The 18622-nt window shown below is 40.0% G+C and overlaps 1 protein-coding gene across 1 annotated transcript; it reads right to left on the bottom strand.

Moving 5' to 3' along the window:
- Positions 1-2302: 2302 nt before the first annotated feature.
- On the bottom strand, positions 2303-10148 carry LOC137478317 (serpin B10-like). The gene is made up of 8 exons (XM_068198086.1): positions 9845-10148; positions 8580-8757; positions 7486-7599; positions 5737-5871; positions 5292-5409; positions 4782-4924; positions 4059-4214; positions 2303-3215 (listed from the first exon to the last, which is right to left on the bottom strand). Exons 2-8 carry the CDS (start codon positions 8751-8753, stop codon positions 2811-2813), a joined length of 1245 nt encoding a protein of 414 aa, XP_068054187.1. The 5' UTR covers positions 8754-8757; positions 9845-10148; the 3' UTR covers positions 2303-2810.
- Positions 10149-18622: the final 8474 nt, after the last annotated feature.

Here is an 18622-nt window from a genome sequence, read left to right as displayed (position 1 = left end):
ATCCACCTACCCAAAGTTGCTCCCACATACCCAAAGTTCCTTTCTACCACATCCCCAAAAGGTCTTACAAAATATTGTCCTTTTTGTTGACCTGGTCACTTTTCAGGTTTAGAGATTTCAAAAGGACAATGGAATAAAAATCTCAGGTCTGTTGTTACACCAAAATGGCCTACTGACAGGATAGCAAAGCAAGTTGCTGATTCAAAAGGTTTTCTGGTATTGTGGAGATAATTGCTCTGTTGTTTAAAATAAGTGACTTTTAAAAAGGTTACACAATACTTGTTTTTGGCTTCTGGATTTAAGCAGATATTGAGGGTCTGATTCTCTTCTCTGTGACTCCTGAGTTTCAAATGCAGTACCTCAGCATAAAACAGCAAGCTTAGTGATTGAATTGGTCACTGGGTGTCCAGCTTCAGACTGAAGATCATTAGGAACGCAGACAGAGGCAAAGATGTGAAGGAGGGTAAGGGATAGACACGCCACTGGTTGCATTGGTGAAGAAATCTCATTGCAGTCATGGCTGGGAATAATTTGAGACAAACACCGCAAAACCCTGAGTTACTGCACAGTAAGGAGGGCGGCAAGAATTGAAACAACCCTGCTGGGAGGGCTCAAGCAAAGACAGAAACAAGAGAGTAAATATGGCACAAGAGCTGTCACTTTGAAGTCCCAGAAGAGAGACAGTGATGGAAGAAGAATATGGTGGCAACAACTCTAAGACCCTAGAGGGCAGGGGAAGGTGCAGGAAAGGAAGGAAATTGTACGGTGTGCTAAGCATTTTACTGCAAGACTGATTACAGGAATACAGTGGGTCAAGAATTCAAAAAAAATTTCAAAAATCAGTGTTGTGCAAGGCAGTGAAGAAATGCCAAAAATTAAACAAGTGCTAGTTTTAGTATGGTAAGTCCTCCAGAAATCTGGATAAGAGAAAAGTCAACTGAATGGTTAGGTGGTGAGAAAGCCCAAGCCAGGAGACTCCCAAGTCCCAAAGATATATACTGCATGCAAGATAGTTTCCTTGGCTAGTCAAGATGCAAGGAAGCCATAAAGGTGAGAAAGGGAGATGGCAAGGCAGAGTGACTTTTGACAAGAGAGAAAAAAAAATCACAGATATTAATTGAAAGGGGCATCCAGAGATCAACCCCCTGCTTGGAGCAGGGCCATGAGTGGATAAGGTTAGCCATAGCCCTTCCAAGGATAAAGATTCCACAACATTTCCAGCACTGCTGTTCACCCTGGGAAAAGGTTGTTCACTAATGTACAACTCACTTTTCATGTGTTGTGGCCACTGCCACTCAGTAATGATATGGCACTGCCAAAAGGACATCATCTATGTCATCTTTGCAACTATGCTTAAAATAGTGAAGGGGAGAGAAAAGGTCACTCACATTTTCATTGACTTTAAAGGCCTGAGTGAGTTTGTGCTCATGTTGTCATAGTTTTGTTCCTCCTTGGCCTTCCAGGTGTGGCTTTTCTGTCTTTATTCCCAAGGCATATCAGGAAGTGCTTAAGAGGCTTATCCATGGGGACATGCTGCTCTTCCATGAGGTGAAGGAGGGCATGGCAGAATTGGACCTGAATGCACAGAGGTCCGGTGTAATGTTTCACGACTGAGACAGGCAGAAGGCATTTCTCTTGGGGCTCTATAGGGATAGTATAAAGCATGTGCTTCATAACACTTTTCCTATGTTCCTTCCCATTTGGGAAGCAGAGCCAGAAGGGACCCTGGGAGCAGCTGACCACTTGAATGAAAAGAGAAAGGATGCAGGGACAGTCAGCAATCTCTGGCAGATAAAGGGAGTCCTGCTGTTTTAAGAAAATGTGTTTGTAGTAAGATGCTGTTGGTGTGTGCAAGTCCATTAAGAAACCTGGTCCTTTGCTGTCTGTTGTGAATTCATATAGTCAGGAGCATTCCCTGCAAACATGCATGACTAATCAAGACACTCTCTTAGGAGAAAGAGAAGTGACAGGAGTAAATATAACCTGGGAGATTCACATTCATCTTCCAGAAAGCACTTACGGCCATTAGTATTACTTGCATTAGCTTTAGACCTGGTTCTCCCATTTGGTCTTGTCTCAAACCAGTGAATAAGTGGCAAAGTAAAATGAGAGCAAAGCAGTACAGTGCTAGGCTGGAAATAGTGTTGTAAGGGTGAAAGTTTACAAAGGAGAAGGTTGTGAGGTACATGTGTTTTATTTTCCTAGTTCTATAGTGTTTTTAAATATTTTCCAATTGCTGTGGGACAGAGATTAGAAAGTACATGTGTTAACCCCTTTTTGAGCAAAAAAAGAAGCACCAGTATCAGGAACAAAGGTGATTTTGCAGGTTTATTTCATTGCCAGTTCTGCCAGGCTGCAGAGTTGGTAAAGAACTGACAAGAATGTGGGTGAGTAGCCTGCCTTGGGGATCAGCATGATCTGAAACCAATGCAGATGCAGCAGCATTCTGCAAGGAGATTTTCCTGGGTTTTCTTCTTCTTGGGTATCAAAACTTTAAAATTACTGGTTGAGTTCAACTCAGTCTGTTCTGAATTGTGGAAGTTCTGGTTCACAAAGTGCTGAAAAGTAATGTTCTTCTTTGCACAGTTTGGTACTTAGTGTGTAGTGCTAGCATTTTGGAGTTCTTTGGCCAGGAAAATGAGCCCGAGGCATAATTTTGAGGCTATTTTTCATAAATACTCTCTTCTAACATTGAGAGATTTGTCAACAGTACCGGAAAATTAAGAAGTGCGCAGGCTATTGAGGTGTTCCTTGTGGTGTGTATTTAGTTCATTTTTGTTGTTGCAATAACCTGTTTAGTAATTGAGTTTCTAGGGGGAAGAAAACCTTCCCAAGAAGAGGATAGTATTGGTCTTATTGTGCCTTATGAAGAAGAGGAAAGGGTGATCTGCCAAAAAGATAATAGTAGCACCAAGACTTCGTGATGCCAGTGTTGCCGAACTGGCAGCTGCTGCCTCTGTGCCTTCTTCATTGACTTCCAGATAACACTTGTGGAAAACTTGTGACAAAACCAGATCACCAGTCTTGGACATTGCTGTGAAATCAGCTTGACCTTCTGTGAAGGCATCTTGTATCCCCATCCTGCTCAAAGTAGATTTCAGGTCATATTTCTCTTCTAACGTGAACCTGGGCAGATAAACTTCCATGTTCATTTTCTCCATTAGTTCTGGATTCGTCCATGTAGACAAATTTTCAAAAGTCAATTCTCTTTCTAGCTGCAGTAAGTAAAAAGAAAATTAGAAAATTAGAAAATGTTCAAAAACCTGTGCCCTAAGGGCTATTTCTTCTATTAAATGGAGAACTTTTCAAGAGGTTGTAAGAGTACGAGAAAAACAGTAATGAAACAGCAGTTCAGAGGTCTTTTAAACTGAAGGAGAATGTTGTTCTATGGCATATCAATGCAATATTTAAAATGTTCTCAGTAACTGTCAGAGACTATTGCAGAGCTACAATAGTCTGGTTGTTTTTCTGTTCCCAGGACTGTCTTCCCCACATTTTAGAATTCTCTGAAAAGAGCTTTCCTCCAACCCCCACACAACAACTTAAAAATGAAAATTTCTTAAGGGTTTGTTATCCAAAGGCAGAATCAGACTTTTTACAGAAGGTGGCAGTGTCCATACATATTAGTTACGGACATCCTGGAACATAACAGAGGCTGCCCAATTTTTGGTGGGTTTTTTTGGAATGAAATCATATGTGTCTGAATTGGTGTGGACAGTGGATCTAAGCAGGGCTGGTTTTGTGTCCTCATTTTTGTTCTGCTGGAAAAGGGGTAATCTTATGGGGTTTGGGTTACCTGTTTCCAGGACTTATGAACTTTAGCAACCACAGACATGCTGGCTTCCAAGACTAAGAAATCTAGTCTGATCATCAAGAGCTTCAAGCTCACAGTATTAGACCAGATTTGGGATTTGCTTTTCCTTGAGCCTAATCAGTATCCTGCTTCTTAGAAACATGACTACACATGAAACATGTGACTTTTACCTCACACATGCATAAAGTAACTAAATAATGACACTCTTACTTTTTCACAGTATTTATGTTCTCAGTTTTTTTACCTTTTGTAAGCCGGAGATATCACTTGGTAGAAGGATGAACATGCTGAGGTCGTTATTGACGTATGGAAGCTCAAGAACATCAGCCTGAACTGATTCTATGTAGTTTAAGTTAAATTTATCCCTCAGGTACATCATGGGCACTGGTTTAGATGTATGCTGCAACAAATCAAATGGAATGTTTTACATTTCTACTCTGAACAGTAAAAGGACTGAATTAAAGTAGCACAGTGGATGTTTATTGTATTTACTCTACAAGCTGCCCAAAGTGTCTCAGACATCATGGGTAGGACACAGAACACAGGATCTTCAGAGGATCCTTGCAAGACACTGGAAAGACGCTGGGAGGCATGGCATGCTATCTGAGCTGTCTCAGATGACACCAATTGCAGGAAACTGTATGCCACTCTGCTGAATGGTTAAAAGTGAAAATGTAAAGAACTAACCCATGTACCTCTTTTTTTTCCTGCCTTTGGAGAATGGAAGCTTTTTTGAAGTCAGCTTCTGACAATTTACTTGTGCCTCAGGGCCTGGTATTGTGTGTGCAGTTTTAGTGCTGAAAGTGTGGTGAAATAAATATACTGAATACACTGTATGCTTTAAATGAAATAGCTATCCCACCACATGGATTTAAAGGGTGACAAGATTTCTCCTTCCCCTCCTCTCCCCCATCTTTTCCAGTTTTTCCACCTGCAGTGTAGGAAATAGGGCAGTATATTGCCATACCATGTTTATTCTGAAAGGCCTTTGCCTGGTAGCTGCAGCTTCAAACTTTGTTGCCCAGTTTCCTTTGAAGTAGAGTGCATTTATCAGGACTAGCCTGGTGAGTGAATCTACAGATCCAGGAGGCAGCAGATTCTGGATTTTACCTAGAGAAAACAGAGGGATATTCACACATCTGTGCAGTTTCACTGTTTCAGCCTACGTGCTGGCACAGTTTCTGGGGATATAAACCAGGGAAATTTTAACTGCTGCCATAGCATTCATCTAGCTTGAGATTATTTGCAAATATGTAGTTACTGGGGTAATCTTGATTTACAAAGAAGAATAAGCCATATTCCTCACACACTGAGATGGAGGACACTAATTCTTGTAAGAGCTTGTCGGTAGATGAGTAATTTAGGAAAAGTCTGATTTACCTTTCTGAGGTGAATTGTTTACCTGCCATGGGCCCCTTGGGCGCAGAGAAGCCAAAATGACTCCTTTTTGATTTGGAGAGGAGAGGCTGGAACTCACCTTCTGTCTGTTGTTCAACACTGGAATTGATGTCTCTCCTGATTGCATCTGCTGCTCCCACAAAGTCGACTGATTGTGGCTCTGCACTGTAATATCTCTTGGCTAAAAATAAGTATTCCTGAAGTGCAATAGAGACACCTGACTTAGGTTTGCTGCATGCCAATATGAGTACTACTACAGCCAGAGATAAGAATTACGTGGGCACAAGCACAGTGTTTTCTCAGAGGAACAAAGTATTTTTTAGTGGAAACATTCAATTTAAACATTCTCATCTAACTACATCTACAAATCACTCTGAGATTCGATACACATCCCAAAAAACTAAAATTTTAGTGCCCAGAATCTAAGGAAAGGTATCACAGAAAATGTTAATGTTAAGGCTTATGTTGCCATAGGTAGATTATGAAGATTAAATTACACTGCATAATCTGAATAAAAATCTTACCTTACTGAAAGGCAATGATTTTTCTCCATATAGCTGGTTGACACTTTTAAGTAGGTAGTTTCTAGCGGGTTGGTTGATTTCAAAGCTGAGTGCTTTAAATCCAGTATGGATATTATCTGATTTGCCTATCTCTGTCTTAGAGAAAAAGAAATAAAAAGGACATTATTCATCTGTTGAGTAAAGATCCTGGTTTTTTCCTTCACACAGGTCTAAGTAAAGTATTTATCATTGGGTGATCTGTTACCTATATTACAACAGAAGAGGTGCTCTAAACTGGACATCCATTGAAAGAATAATTTTAAAGTATTAGAAGTTGCAGGTGTGGTACAGACACACATAGACACTCAGTGTATGAGTATCTTGGAATGCAAGAGTTAAGAGCCTGAATTATGTAAAATATTTAAGGGTTTATAAGTGGTTATTATGAAACTTTGAATATCCAGAAAACAAAAGTCAAAGAGTAATTCTTAAATAATGCATGAGATTTGGCTCTATTCCTTAATTTATGAAAGTAGTGTTACATGGAAGGTTTGCCCCTAAATTTCATAATGTTTCTCTTAATATTTTGTGGTTTGGGGCTTTTTATGTTTCAGTAATTGCAGTAAATTCTCTATATTGAAGTGACAGGATTAAATGAATGTGGGTTCAGAGTCTCCAATGCACTCAAAAAAGAAGCTGTGAATTAGTAAATTAAAAATCTGCACCTGTGCTGTATTCATCTCATCATTATATCAGAATCAGAGGTACAAACAGACCCTTAAACCTCCAAAGTGTTAGAATCCATAGCACTACCCATAGCGCTACCCACAGCACTCTGTAATTCTTACAGTGAGGGCAAGTGTTACTCATGAGGAACAATCCCTTTCCTGTTCATGCAGTGCAAATGAAATGTTGGCATAACCCCTGAAATAAATCTTCCCACCATGGGAATTGGCTGTGGGATGCAGATCCATTCATCAAAACTAGCAGCAGTTGGGGTTTTGTGGGCAGACTGCAGAGAAACTGCTCATGCCCTTAAAGAATAAGGATGACAGGAAAGAGCAGGGAGAAGAGTTTGATATCATCATCTTTGAATTGTCAACTAGGAAAAAACCTTTACTGACTCAGAGGGATTACATTTGCTCTTCTGCATTGTTCTGCTGTGCTAAATTACATACAAACTGGGACAAGATGACTGCCAGTATGGCAAAGGCTTATCTCAGGAATAAAATTATTCCAATTTCTCTTAGATTTATTGCCGGCAACTGGTCTACTTTGGAAAATCCCAACACATAAATTTATATTGTTAACTTCCCATCTGAAATGGAGGCTAATTTCTGAAACATATCAAGAATAGGTAGCCTGAAAAAGTTAATGTTCTGATTGTCTTGATGCTGCAATTAAATGTGTGGAAGAGCATCTCTTTTCTTGGGATTAGCTCTCTGAGGTAAGGACTGTGCTATCATTTGAATAGTAATAGTTGAGAAAGAAATCTGTCCTCAGAGCTAAAGGAAAAAGATCGAAAGATCTATTGATCATCAAATGTTAAATTTTGCAAATTTGAGGTTAGATTATGCAACTCTAAGTAAAAGGGGGAAGCATGCAATAAGTGTTGCATTAGGTGAAGTTATCACACAATGCTGCACCAATTAATTTTGTACATTAAATCTGAGGAAGGTAAACATAAGCAAACACAAATGTGGAAGGAAAACACAAGCAGGAGAAGAGGTGGCCATGCCCATAGTTTGATCACCAGCTTGGGTGAGATACCTTCTGGAAACATGCATGTCGATTTGATAGACTGTCTTCTGTTCTAGAGTAGACATGCATTCTTATGGTTGTGGTGACATTTTTGGCCCCTTCAGCTTTCTTAAAGTGAAGTACCTGTAGTGGAAAAAGCAATAAGAAATGCAACAATAGAAAATTTGCTGTTTCAGTGAAATTTTTCAGTTACATCAAGGGGACTGGTAATGAGAACAATCAAGCTCAGATTTTATTCTTGTGTCCAGTCCTTACTGAATATGAAATCTTTGTCTAGGTCTCAATGCCCCTGTGTACAAAATGGCTTGTGCAAACTAATCTAAGTGCTGCAGGGTAAAACTATAATTAATTAGGTACCTGGCCTTTGTTGAGGGATATGTCTGCTTTTAGTTATGCCCTGGGATGACCTGTTAATACCTGGAAAGAGCCAACTACCCCCAGATGGAATCTACCAAAGGTGAAGTCTTAATGGAGCTCTATTATGTGTCAAAAAGCCTGAAAATTATGAAGGCATTTCCATGCCTTTCTTTGGATTTGTTCACCTTACCCAGGCTACAAAGGTGTGCAAACAACCTTGGAACACTTTTCAGAAGAGCTGAGTCTCTGGTTTTGTTTTGTTTTCCCTTCATCCTAATAGAAGATCACTCCTTTTTTACCCTACTGGGTCTCTTTTGTCCTGTACATCAGGAGTTAGATCATTGCAGGTGGGACAACTTCTGCCTTAGCAGAAGCAAACTCACAAGCCTCCCCTCCTACAACAGGAGCTAGGTACCTGCATTAGGTGTTTGGTAACCATGCATTGGGAGTGTTCTCACTGTCCTCTGATGACACTACGAGCTTTGAACAAGTGTGACATGGCAATTTCAGTCAGTAATTTTGCCTCTAAAATACATACCCCAAAGAAAGGGTTGTAGTCTCAACATAGTTTTTCTCTAATTTTGTAGATGCAGATTTAAGTTTAGCAAAGTGTAAAACTTGAAATAACTCAAAACTACACATAATATGGCTTTCCTCTGTTTCATCACAGCAAATTCCTAGTATGGAGGACATTACTCAAATAAATCAACTCTTTCAGATAGGTACTCTTAGAAGTCCAGTCTCACCTGTGCCATCTGATCTGCCGTGTTGCCTTTGGCTCCCAAATAAACAGTAGCCAGGGCAGATGAAATACTCCAGGGAGAGAACAAAATATTCTTGTCATCATCTTCCTGACACTGCTGTTTGAAAAAATCAAGAGCAAAGCTTGTGTTTGCTTTATTCAATGTATCCATTGTCATGAAGCTGCACAGAAAGACAGAGGAGATGCGATTAATTGCTATGATTATAGCTATAGCTATGATTGCTATTTGTTTAGAGGTTCCTCTTCACTGTTTGAAGTTTTCTGTGATTAAAAGGCTTTCTAAAATTGCCTAAATGGAGAATGAGAAGTATGTCCTTACTTCTCATGTTTAGTATGTCCTGTTTCACTAACGGCAACAGCTATCATTTTTAGGCATGAACCAGACTCTAGCTGTGTTTCATATTTGTTCACGAGGAAACTTGTTGCACTGCCATTTACAGCATCTTGGAATGACAGCTGATGGTGTTATTTAGCAAAGCCTGGGCTAGAGACCACAGAGAAACTCTCTTAAGACAAATTTTATGCTTCAATTTGTTCAAGAGCCTTTTGATGCTTATCTCTGTCATGAACAAGTACTCTGGTAACAGGAGCAGTCAAACTATTCCTTTAGGTCAAGACAAAACTCTCCTTCCTATACTTGAGCAAGCACTGCCCCAATTATTGCATGCTAAGCATCCAGAATTGCCTTTCTGACTTTTAAAAATGTCCTGAAACCCTGTCTTACAGCACTAGCCCAGATCCTAGCTTCCCAGTTCTTCTGCAATACAAGCTTTCTATATTCAGCAGACCACAAAGGCTGCTACATTTTATTTGCCTTGCAGGCTTAGCTGAGGGCTCTAGTCAGGGACTAAGAGTTATTTTGGTTGGTATAGGATGGCATTAGAATAAAAGATAGTTTGTGACCCTAGTAGCTTACAAACCAGGAGCTAAACTGGTAATTCTAAGCACTAAAAAGTACAAGAACAAATTACCCAACTTAGGCAAACACAATGGTTCTTAGTGTGCTGTGGTAGATATGCTAGTCAGTGAGCTCTAGAAATTATAGAACTCTCAACAATAAGTTGCTCTTCCTGTATATTTTTAAGACTTTCATCTTCTAGGCTATGCCTGTGCAATCTTAGTTAATTACTTTCCCAAGCATTAGTTGTTTCCAGTTCAGATACCTGCTTCCTTTTTTCCTATTTGTGAACAAAGCAACATCAGCCAAGAATAAGTAAAATAAATAGTATCTAGAAGTCATTACAGTACCTTGTTTTGTGCAGGGAGAAACACTGCTGCTCTGGGTGTCTCCAAGGTTTCTGCAGTTCACATGAAGGGTAGGATGGATTTATAGTGTGCCTGGCTGGTTCTGCAAAGGTTCTTATGACTCATGACTCTGCAATGAAATATGTCCTATAGGCCACATCCCTGTGGAAGAACTGAATCACCTCAGAGTAGGATGTGAAATGATGGTAAGAATGATACCATAGAAGAATTTTAAAAAAGTGACAGCTTAAGTATTTCTATAAACACTTTTGTGGCAACAGGCTAGTAACAACTTGAACACACACTAGTTTGAACAATCTTTCCTTTGTGGTTTGGAGAGTTTAAAAAAAGCCAGTCACCGACCTACTTCTTTTATGGGTTTTATTACAGAATTTATCTCTGAGAAACAGACAGACAGAAAAAAAGAAAGGGACTTCTTATGTGTGTGAGTTTTTCTACTGCCTGCTTCCTTCTGAGAAAGTATTTGTCATTCCTGGTGGGTTTCTGTTTTGGAAAAATGGGTTTTGTTAATCTTGGAGGATTCTAAGACTGTACAGCCAAGGAAACTCTGTAACTGTGAGATAGGGAAGGTTAAGACTCAGACACCAGACCCTGACTTGTATTAGGAGTGGGCAACATCACTTGAACTTAGTGTGGGTCTTAGATTAGACTTCATTTCTATTTCCCCACCCAATCTGGAAGCTGTTTGACCCATGTAGCACATCACAGATGTATTACTTATTTTCCATTCCAATAGATGATTATTCTGTCAAATCTTCTTTTTCTTCTTTCCTGGGCTACTAAAATACCTCCTTCCCTGACTTTCCTTGCAATAATGGTGTTCCTTCTGTAGTCCTTCCCGTATCTGTCCATCCCTAATCTGACTCCTAACTGAAACACCCTTTGAAATCCTACCTTGCCCTTTATTTAATTTCCTCTCTCTGCACTGTTGATACCTCCACCTTGGAAACCTGAGTAGGAATTGGATACCTCCACGACCCTTAGCAGGACTCACTTACAAGATCTGCTTCCTCAGCATAAACTGCCTTTGGAGAGCTTTCTTCTGGCCTTCTGTCTGTAAGCATACAATTAACATGGATTTATGTTGTAGGGCAGAGGTTTGCATGAAGGATCTCATAATGAGGGATGAACCGTGGAAATACCTGAAAAATTTGGTGCAGGGCATAGGAGGGCGAAGCTGAAAAGGATTCCTTGACAACAGTGAAACTTCTGTATCAATGTAACTTGGGAATTGAAAGCTTTGCTATAGTTGCTTTCCTACCTGTGAGGAGCCACATAACTTTAATTGGATGGTGTTTTCCTGCCCCTTGGATATTTTGAAATGGTAGCTACAAAAGGGGCATGTTTCAGTGTGAGTTGTAATTAGGTGTATCTATTATGTTTTACAGAGAGCAGCATTGTAGGGGAGGTATTCACTGCAGAACTAATTGCACCCATAGCGCCTGGGAAAGTTGTAATCTCTTTACATTGGCCTAAATGGTTTCCAAAGCATAAATGATTTGAGTAATCTTTGCAAATTTAGGTCTGTTGTTGAAGAGTGATAGATACCCTGAAAAGACTTCATCCCTTAGAGCAATTAGTGTGGATTTTCTGGTTATAAAGCAGGGTGAACTTAATTTACTAACTAGTGCTACTGCTTGCTGCCTTACAAGAAGTGACTGAGGTGTTCTGTTTACACAGAAATGCTGGGTTAGGCTGAATGAGAGGTTTGTGCTTTTGCACAAGGTTTTACAGCTACCTTTTTAGAACACCTCTTGAATGGCATGGCTGGTGGTTATGACATAAAAATAAGAAAAACATACTGAGTAACTAAAATTATACTAATCTCAGAAGACAAAATATGCTTTATAAAAGTGATGGGTTGATAATATTTTCTAATATCCATTTAAATCAGCATCACTGGAGGACAAAACTCACTGCATGGTGCTACTGCTGACTCAGTAGTAGTGGTGCTCCCACTCCTTACTAAGTCAACACAGCAGCACACTAGGAGACTTATATTTGTGTTAGTAGTATCCTTCCTGTGGGAAGTAAACCTGTGGTTCCCTTCACTGCAGTCATTCATGTTTCCATTTGGTTAGGGCAAATATTGGCAGGCTACATAAAGGCAATTTTTTTTTCCTCCAGTTTCAGTGTAACTTTGCACACGTCATTTTGACTACACAGCGTGTTGCTCAGCTCATTAGTGCCTGGGTTCAGGAGTAGGTGATATGTTTCATGTCTGAACAGAACATTATAAAGTGCCTATGAAGTTTCTTAAGGGTCTTGAGAAAAAGACTTGCTGTCACAGAAAAGTGGTAGCTTCTGCTCTCACACAGTATTTTTAGGATACAACTTTCCATGACTAGTTTTCGTGCCCATTGGTAGCTTATTTTTACTATCAACTCTGTAGAGCTCTTGGAAATCTTATTTAATTCACAACTAACATGTTCTATATTTCAGGCAGATCAAAAAAAAAGGAAGAAAAGGGGGTGTCTGAAGGAAAGCTCTTCAGTTTCCCTGACATCCTCAAGTATTTTTTACAAGTACAAGCACTGTTTATTTACTTGGCAGGGAAGAATTTCTGATTCACCCAGCAGAGCACTCTATTCAAGTTTTTTACTTAGACAGAGTTGGCTAGTAGATTTTAAGTATGAAAGGATTTTAAATACCTTCAAACCTTTAAAAAGACTTTAGGAGATACAAGAATCATAGGGAGGAAAAGAGTTTTGAAATCTGCTAATATTTTAATCCCTTTGTAGGTGTGATTTTTTTTTTTTTTAATCTCTGTGTGATTTAAATTTAAAAACTGTAAGGAGGACAGGGGCGCAGAAATCAAGAAAATAGTAAGAGCGATAAGTGTTCTGCTCTGCATTCATGTGGCCTCCCCTTGAATACTGTGTGCAGTTTTGGGCACCACAATATAAAAAAGACATTGAGCTATTGGAGACTGTCCAAAGAAGGGCCATGAGGATGGTGAAGGGCCTTGAGGGAAAGCCTTATGAGGAATAGCTGAGGATGCTTGTTCTGTTCAGCCTGGAGAAGAGGAGACTCAGGGGAGACCTCATTGTGGTCTTCAACATCCTCACGATGGGAAGTAGAGGTGCAAGTACTGATCTCTTCACTCTCATGACCAGTGACAGGACTTGAAGAAACAGCATGAAGCTGAGTCAAGGGAGGTTTAGGCTGGATATCAGGAAAAGTTTCTTCTTCCAGAAGATGATTGGACACTGGAACAGGATCCCCAGGGAAGCGGTCCCAGCACCGAGCCTGTCTGAGTTCAAAGAGCATTTGGACAACACTCGCAGGGTACATTGTGTGGCTCTTTAGGTGTCCTGTGCAGGTTGGGCTCAGTGATCCTCATGGGTCTCTTCTACCTCAGCATATGATTCTATGACTAGAAACATAACATTTTCTGTGCTAAGGAGGGCTCTTTCCTGGGTGATGACTCTGCCATAGTGTAACTGAGAGCATGGCATGAGCTGTACCTAACATTATCAACTGAAAAAAAACCTATATGCATCACCTAGACTGATTATAACAGATTTTGGGCTGTGCTGTAAAGAAATTTTATGTGTGATGATAAGTTTTTATCAAACTGAAATCTCAAATAGTTCTTAAGTTAAAGAGATATTCATTCTTTGAGTATCCTTTTTCCCTTTAAAGCTTTGGTCGATAATACACGTGTCTTTATTTTGAAACAAAGTAGATAGTGATCTATTGTGCACCTCCTACAAGTAAATTTGCAAGCATTTCCTTGCCAAGCAATCCTTGCTGACATACTCTAACACTATGTAAAACCTTATGAGTTCCCAAAGGGTGTGGTGAGGTTCCTGTATAAATATTATTGAGGCATTTTGTTCCACACCTGCAGAGGCAAAGGTGTGGTAAAATTTGACAGTCCCAGCAGAATTCCTCTTACTTTAGTATTACTTCTACATGCTTTAGCTTCAGCACTGTAATTAATAAAGGCAATGTTTGTCCTAAGAAATTCTGCTCTGGTAAGAAGCACAGCACTTCTAATAAAGGACTGATTTGTATATCTGAAACGGAGCAGTTTATCTGGGAATGAATATGCATACTGTTTCCACACATACAAGGGTGCAGTTTTCCTTTGAATGACTCAGGTGTTGAGCATTTAAAAAGTATTGCAGGTCACAGATGACACCAGAAATTTGAAGAGTGGCTTTAATTTCTCAGCCGTGATACACAGTTCTGCATTATGAGTCATGACGCATGTGTGGCTTGCGTGCACTTTGGCTGAAACATGTCATTTTTCCAAAGAAATCTCTCAAAGGGTGGAACTGTATGTCAGCTACACAACTACTGAATCAGAAAGCTGATCCCATTTCCCCCTTCCAGTACAATAGTGAAGGATGTGCCACATTATGAGGTGAACAATGTGAATATCAAGTCAGTATATCTTCAACACACATTTCTAAATGGGTGCCCATCCTAAACAGGAGCCTTGTGTCAGAGCAGAATGTGGAGGAAAGACTCTCAATTTTAAGAAAGCCATTTAGACATTTGCTCTGTTTTTCATACAGTTTGATTGCAAAATATTCTTGCTTGGTGGAATGACCTGGAGTATCCCAAGGCAGTTGGTGTTTTCAAGAGTTTCATCAGGAGAATTTTCCCAATAATCACTTGACGAAGTGTACAGAAAATCTTTGCTATTCACTGATCTGCTTGGCTCTTGCTGCCCCTTCATAGTTTCATGCTTTTTAGGCTAACCTTGGAACTGATCTAAAATACCTGGTTTAGTGCACATACAGCAGCATTAATGCTTTGTCCTGGAAGAGGGAGACTCCAAAAATGAGGGCTTGGAGTGGAATTTCCCCTTTAGATTGACAAGGACCTTGGCTAAGCTGTAGTGTCATAAGCATTACTTGAATGTGTCTCATCAATGCCTTTGCCATTGCATCTTTCCCTTTCTCACATTCCCTGCCTGTTGCAAAAAGGATCTGAATCTCTTGAGACCTGACATCCTTTGCATGGTTCAAGTTGGCAAGCTTTTCACAACCAAGGAGAAAATAATGACCTGACACATGACAAGTAATACAAGATGATCTCATGTTCATTTCTGCTCTCAGGTAAAATAAGATGGAAAGTTTTCATTTTGTTCCTCAAACTTTTGTGAGAGTGGCAAAGTGTGAATTTGCAGGGTATTGCACAGAGGACCTTCTTTTAAACTATCCTGATGACCATCTGGTCTTTAACAAAGCATTTCCAAAGTCTTTTGTTTCAGCTGTAAGGAGATCTTCATGGCTCTATTTTCTTTTGTACTGATATCTGTGGCTGTTTTAGCCCTTTGAAAGCCAAAAGCAGAACTCTCTCCTTGTAGTTTAAAATTACAACTTCTTTCCTCTTGGTGTATCACCCTTAGTTTTCCAGACCTTTGGCTTAATCTTCCTTAATATCCTTTATCTTTTTTAATATCCCTTGCTTCTGTGGTTGCTAATCCCTTGTCTGGGAACATAGACAGACCAACACATAGATCAAGACCAATTTGAATTCAGTGGAGCAGAGGCAACACCAGGCTAAGGAAAGTTACCAAAAGCTGTGTAAGGAAGGCAGAGCAATGGCTCTCTGTATGTGGCTGGAGGAAGGGGCTCTCCCCCCACCTCATGCAGATGCAGCTGAGATGCAGCGTGGCCTCTGTAGCGGACACAGCATAATTTCATAGCAGATGGTCCCTCCAGGCAGTAGGAGGGGTAGACTGTCCTCCCACTTTCTTCCTCTCTCTGACATTTCTCCTCTTAGAATCACGCCTTGATCCCAGCCTTGCCCTCTTCCCTCACTGCCCACAGAAGTAGAGATTGCTGAAGGGCAAGGAGGAAAAAGGAGGGCATGGTAAGGGTGGGGATAGTCAGCATCTTGGGGAAAGATGGTTAATGAACCACATCCAAGGGAAATGAGGCAGAATGAAAGAGAAAAGAAGGAAGAGGAAAGAGGAACTGCTCCTGCATACAGCCCTGTGAAGTTCAGCGATTCCTCCTCTGCCCCCTTTGATCAGTAATTCCGTTCCTTACAAAAACACATCTGGCACCTCACTATTCTCCCACTCATTGGCATCTTATCAGAGCCACTAAACTGGAATTGTACCTGTGTGACTAAGAAGTCAGCCTTGCTTGTAAGGATTTGCTCACCTCTAGGAACATTTTCCTATTCTCTGAAGGTGCCATTAATAGAAATTCATTGTTTGCCTGCTGTGGGATGCTATTGCTAGCATTTAGAAAAAGTAGGAAAGTGATGAATGAGTTAAAGAAATAAGAACACAAAATTAGTTTGGATTTTTTTTTTCTGGGAGTAGAATGACATTTTAGATTGTTTGTTCCTTTCACAAGACAGTTGGACTATATGGTATTAAACTCTTTTTCTTGGGAAGTTCAATACTGTAACAATGAGGAAATAGAGGCCAGGTGCAAACAATATCCCAGTGATAGTGCCATATAATAAAATGTAGATAAAGTATAAATTATGCTTCTGGATTAAAAATGTGTAGCATGAAGCTATCTATTATCTCACTTTTGTTCCTAATCATTATTAGGAATGATAGAATTTCCTAGGAATTTCCTGTTCACATGGTTGACTAAACTCATTGGGATTTTCAGAGGTGTTCTGTATTTAAACCAAGAGGTTTAAAAGTAAGGGAAAACAGTGAGAGCTTTGTGGACTGGACATGGGAGAATCAAAATGAAGGAACTGGTGGGGCTCATTTTCACATGTGGCCAACTCTTATTTGGTGAGAGAAAACTAAGCTGGCTAGATAGTCTACACTATTTCTACATTAGTAATATTTCGATTTAGGTTTAAAATTAAATTAGTCCTAGCACTGTGGATTCTCCAAATTTAAAGATATGCAACATTTGGCTGGGAAGGGTCCTGATGTGTTTCTTAAGTTAAGACCAGGTGACTGTCAGCTGCCCATTCCAGCACAAGTTACTCTCTAACTCTGTGAACTTCAGGAAACCAATTTTTGCAAGCAACTGACTTTGCTCAACCAAGCAATATTACTTGCATTTTTATGTATTAGAACAGATAGTACTGGAATAAACAGTAATGCCTCAGGGTCAAATTCTGTCATCTCTAAGGTATTACCTTCCCACTGTAAGACCACAAGAAAGCAAGCGTGGTCTTGTATCGTCACAACTCACTGATCCTTTGAATGCATGCTAGAAATTATAAATATATGTGGGGTGTGGTGGTAGAGCAATAAAACCTCTAATGACAGATCCTAAAGCTGTGAGCATGAGCCTTCTTCCATACTTGTGCTGAAAGACGTTCTGTGGGCAAACAAGAGCATAATCCACCTGTACTTCATGACACAGCAGAAAGCTGGAGTCTCTTGGACATGATGCTAACTATTTTGTTTCTTTGAGCATGGAGGGATGAAGCTGTAGCCTCATTTTTTGGCACAAAGGAGAAGATTTGTTCCATGCTGAGTGGTGGAGGTCTGATGTCTGGCACATAGCTTGGGGCTAGATGCAGGCATGTTCCTCTAGAGGCCTGTACTTTGCGTGCCTGTTGTTACAGAAGCTACAGTACCCGAGATGTGGAAGGCTATTGAAACTTTTAGCATTCAAACAAATATTTCTCTGTCTGGGATCTGAGGACACCAGCATCCATTCCTTAATGGGTGTATGATTGCAAAAATTCCAAAATGGTTTCTGAAAACAGGACTGGGAACACATGGGGTTTTTTTTCTTTTAAGGAAGTGACTACTGGGGACAAGAATATGACTGCTTGTTGCTATGCTGGCAGCTGAAGTCAACAGAAATCAGGAGGTAGCAGTGAAAATATCTGTCTACATACAGGAGCAGATGAACTTTTTTGTGTCTTCTGTTTGTGAAGAAGTATGCTTTAATTGATAAAAACTAAAACAGCCTGGAAATATTGTAGTTTTAGAAAAAAGCTGCTGAAATTTGTGTCCTTAGGAATTCAGGTGCCCTATTTCCATGACCAGATCAACAGAAACTCTAGGACCATAGTAAACACACTGTTAGGTCTCTTGCAATAAGTTTCCCCATTGTTATCTCTTGATCAGCAATCAGCTAAGATAAAAGAAAGTGAAGGAATATATTTGAACTATTTACATACCAGTGAAGGTGGTGTCATGTTATCTTTGCTCTTTTGCAAGATCATCTTTGCTACCAGCAAATCGTGTCCCCTAGGTCCTGCCAAAGTATGTGTTATTTTGAAGGATGGAGCAGGGGAAGACAAAACTAGTAGAACAAGTAAATATTGTGTGGGGGAACTGAAAAAACATTCCACCACAGTTCTCCCAGCACTGATGTTATGTTGTACATACTGGAATCAGGAAAGAGCATAGCCTTCTTGCAGTAACTGCACCCCCAAAATCTTTCTGTTTTACTCTCCTGGTGCTTCTTTGTGACAGTTCCTCACAGTTCTATTTCCTTTCTTGCTTCAGTGTCAAAGAGATGAATAAATTTCAGAGAAAAACTATTACTCACCATAGACATCCCATCTCCTAGCATGATTATTCTCCTTAGCTTCTGAATAAAAGCCCATAAAGCTTTGTAAACACACCATAAAGATAAATAAAAAAATCCTTCCCCTTTCCCATTCCCCTCTATTCTCTGAGGCAATGCTGAGTCTCACTGGCATGTAGATTCTGCACATATCCATCTGCCTTTCAGACTACTTATCAACTGGTGTTTCAGAGAAACTGGATGAATTATGTTTTTTGCAGAAATTGTGGCATCTGACTAGTTTGAGTAGCATGCATGAAGGACTATGGGTCACACAGGTCCCTTCCTG

This window comes from Anomalospiza imberbis, chromosome 1 (genome assembly GCF_031753505.1).
Source record: "Anomalospiza imberbis isolate Cuckoo-Finch-1a 21T00152 chromosome 1, ASM3175350v1, whole genome shotgun sequence".
Lineage (NCBI taxonomy): Eukaryota > Metazoa > Chordata > Aves > Passeriformes > Viduidae > Anomalospiza > Anomalospiza imberbis.
This window is presented reverse-complemented; position numbering and strand designations above follow the sequence as displayed.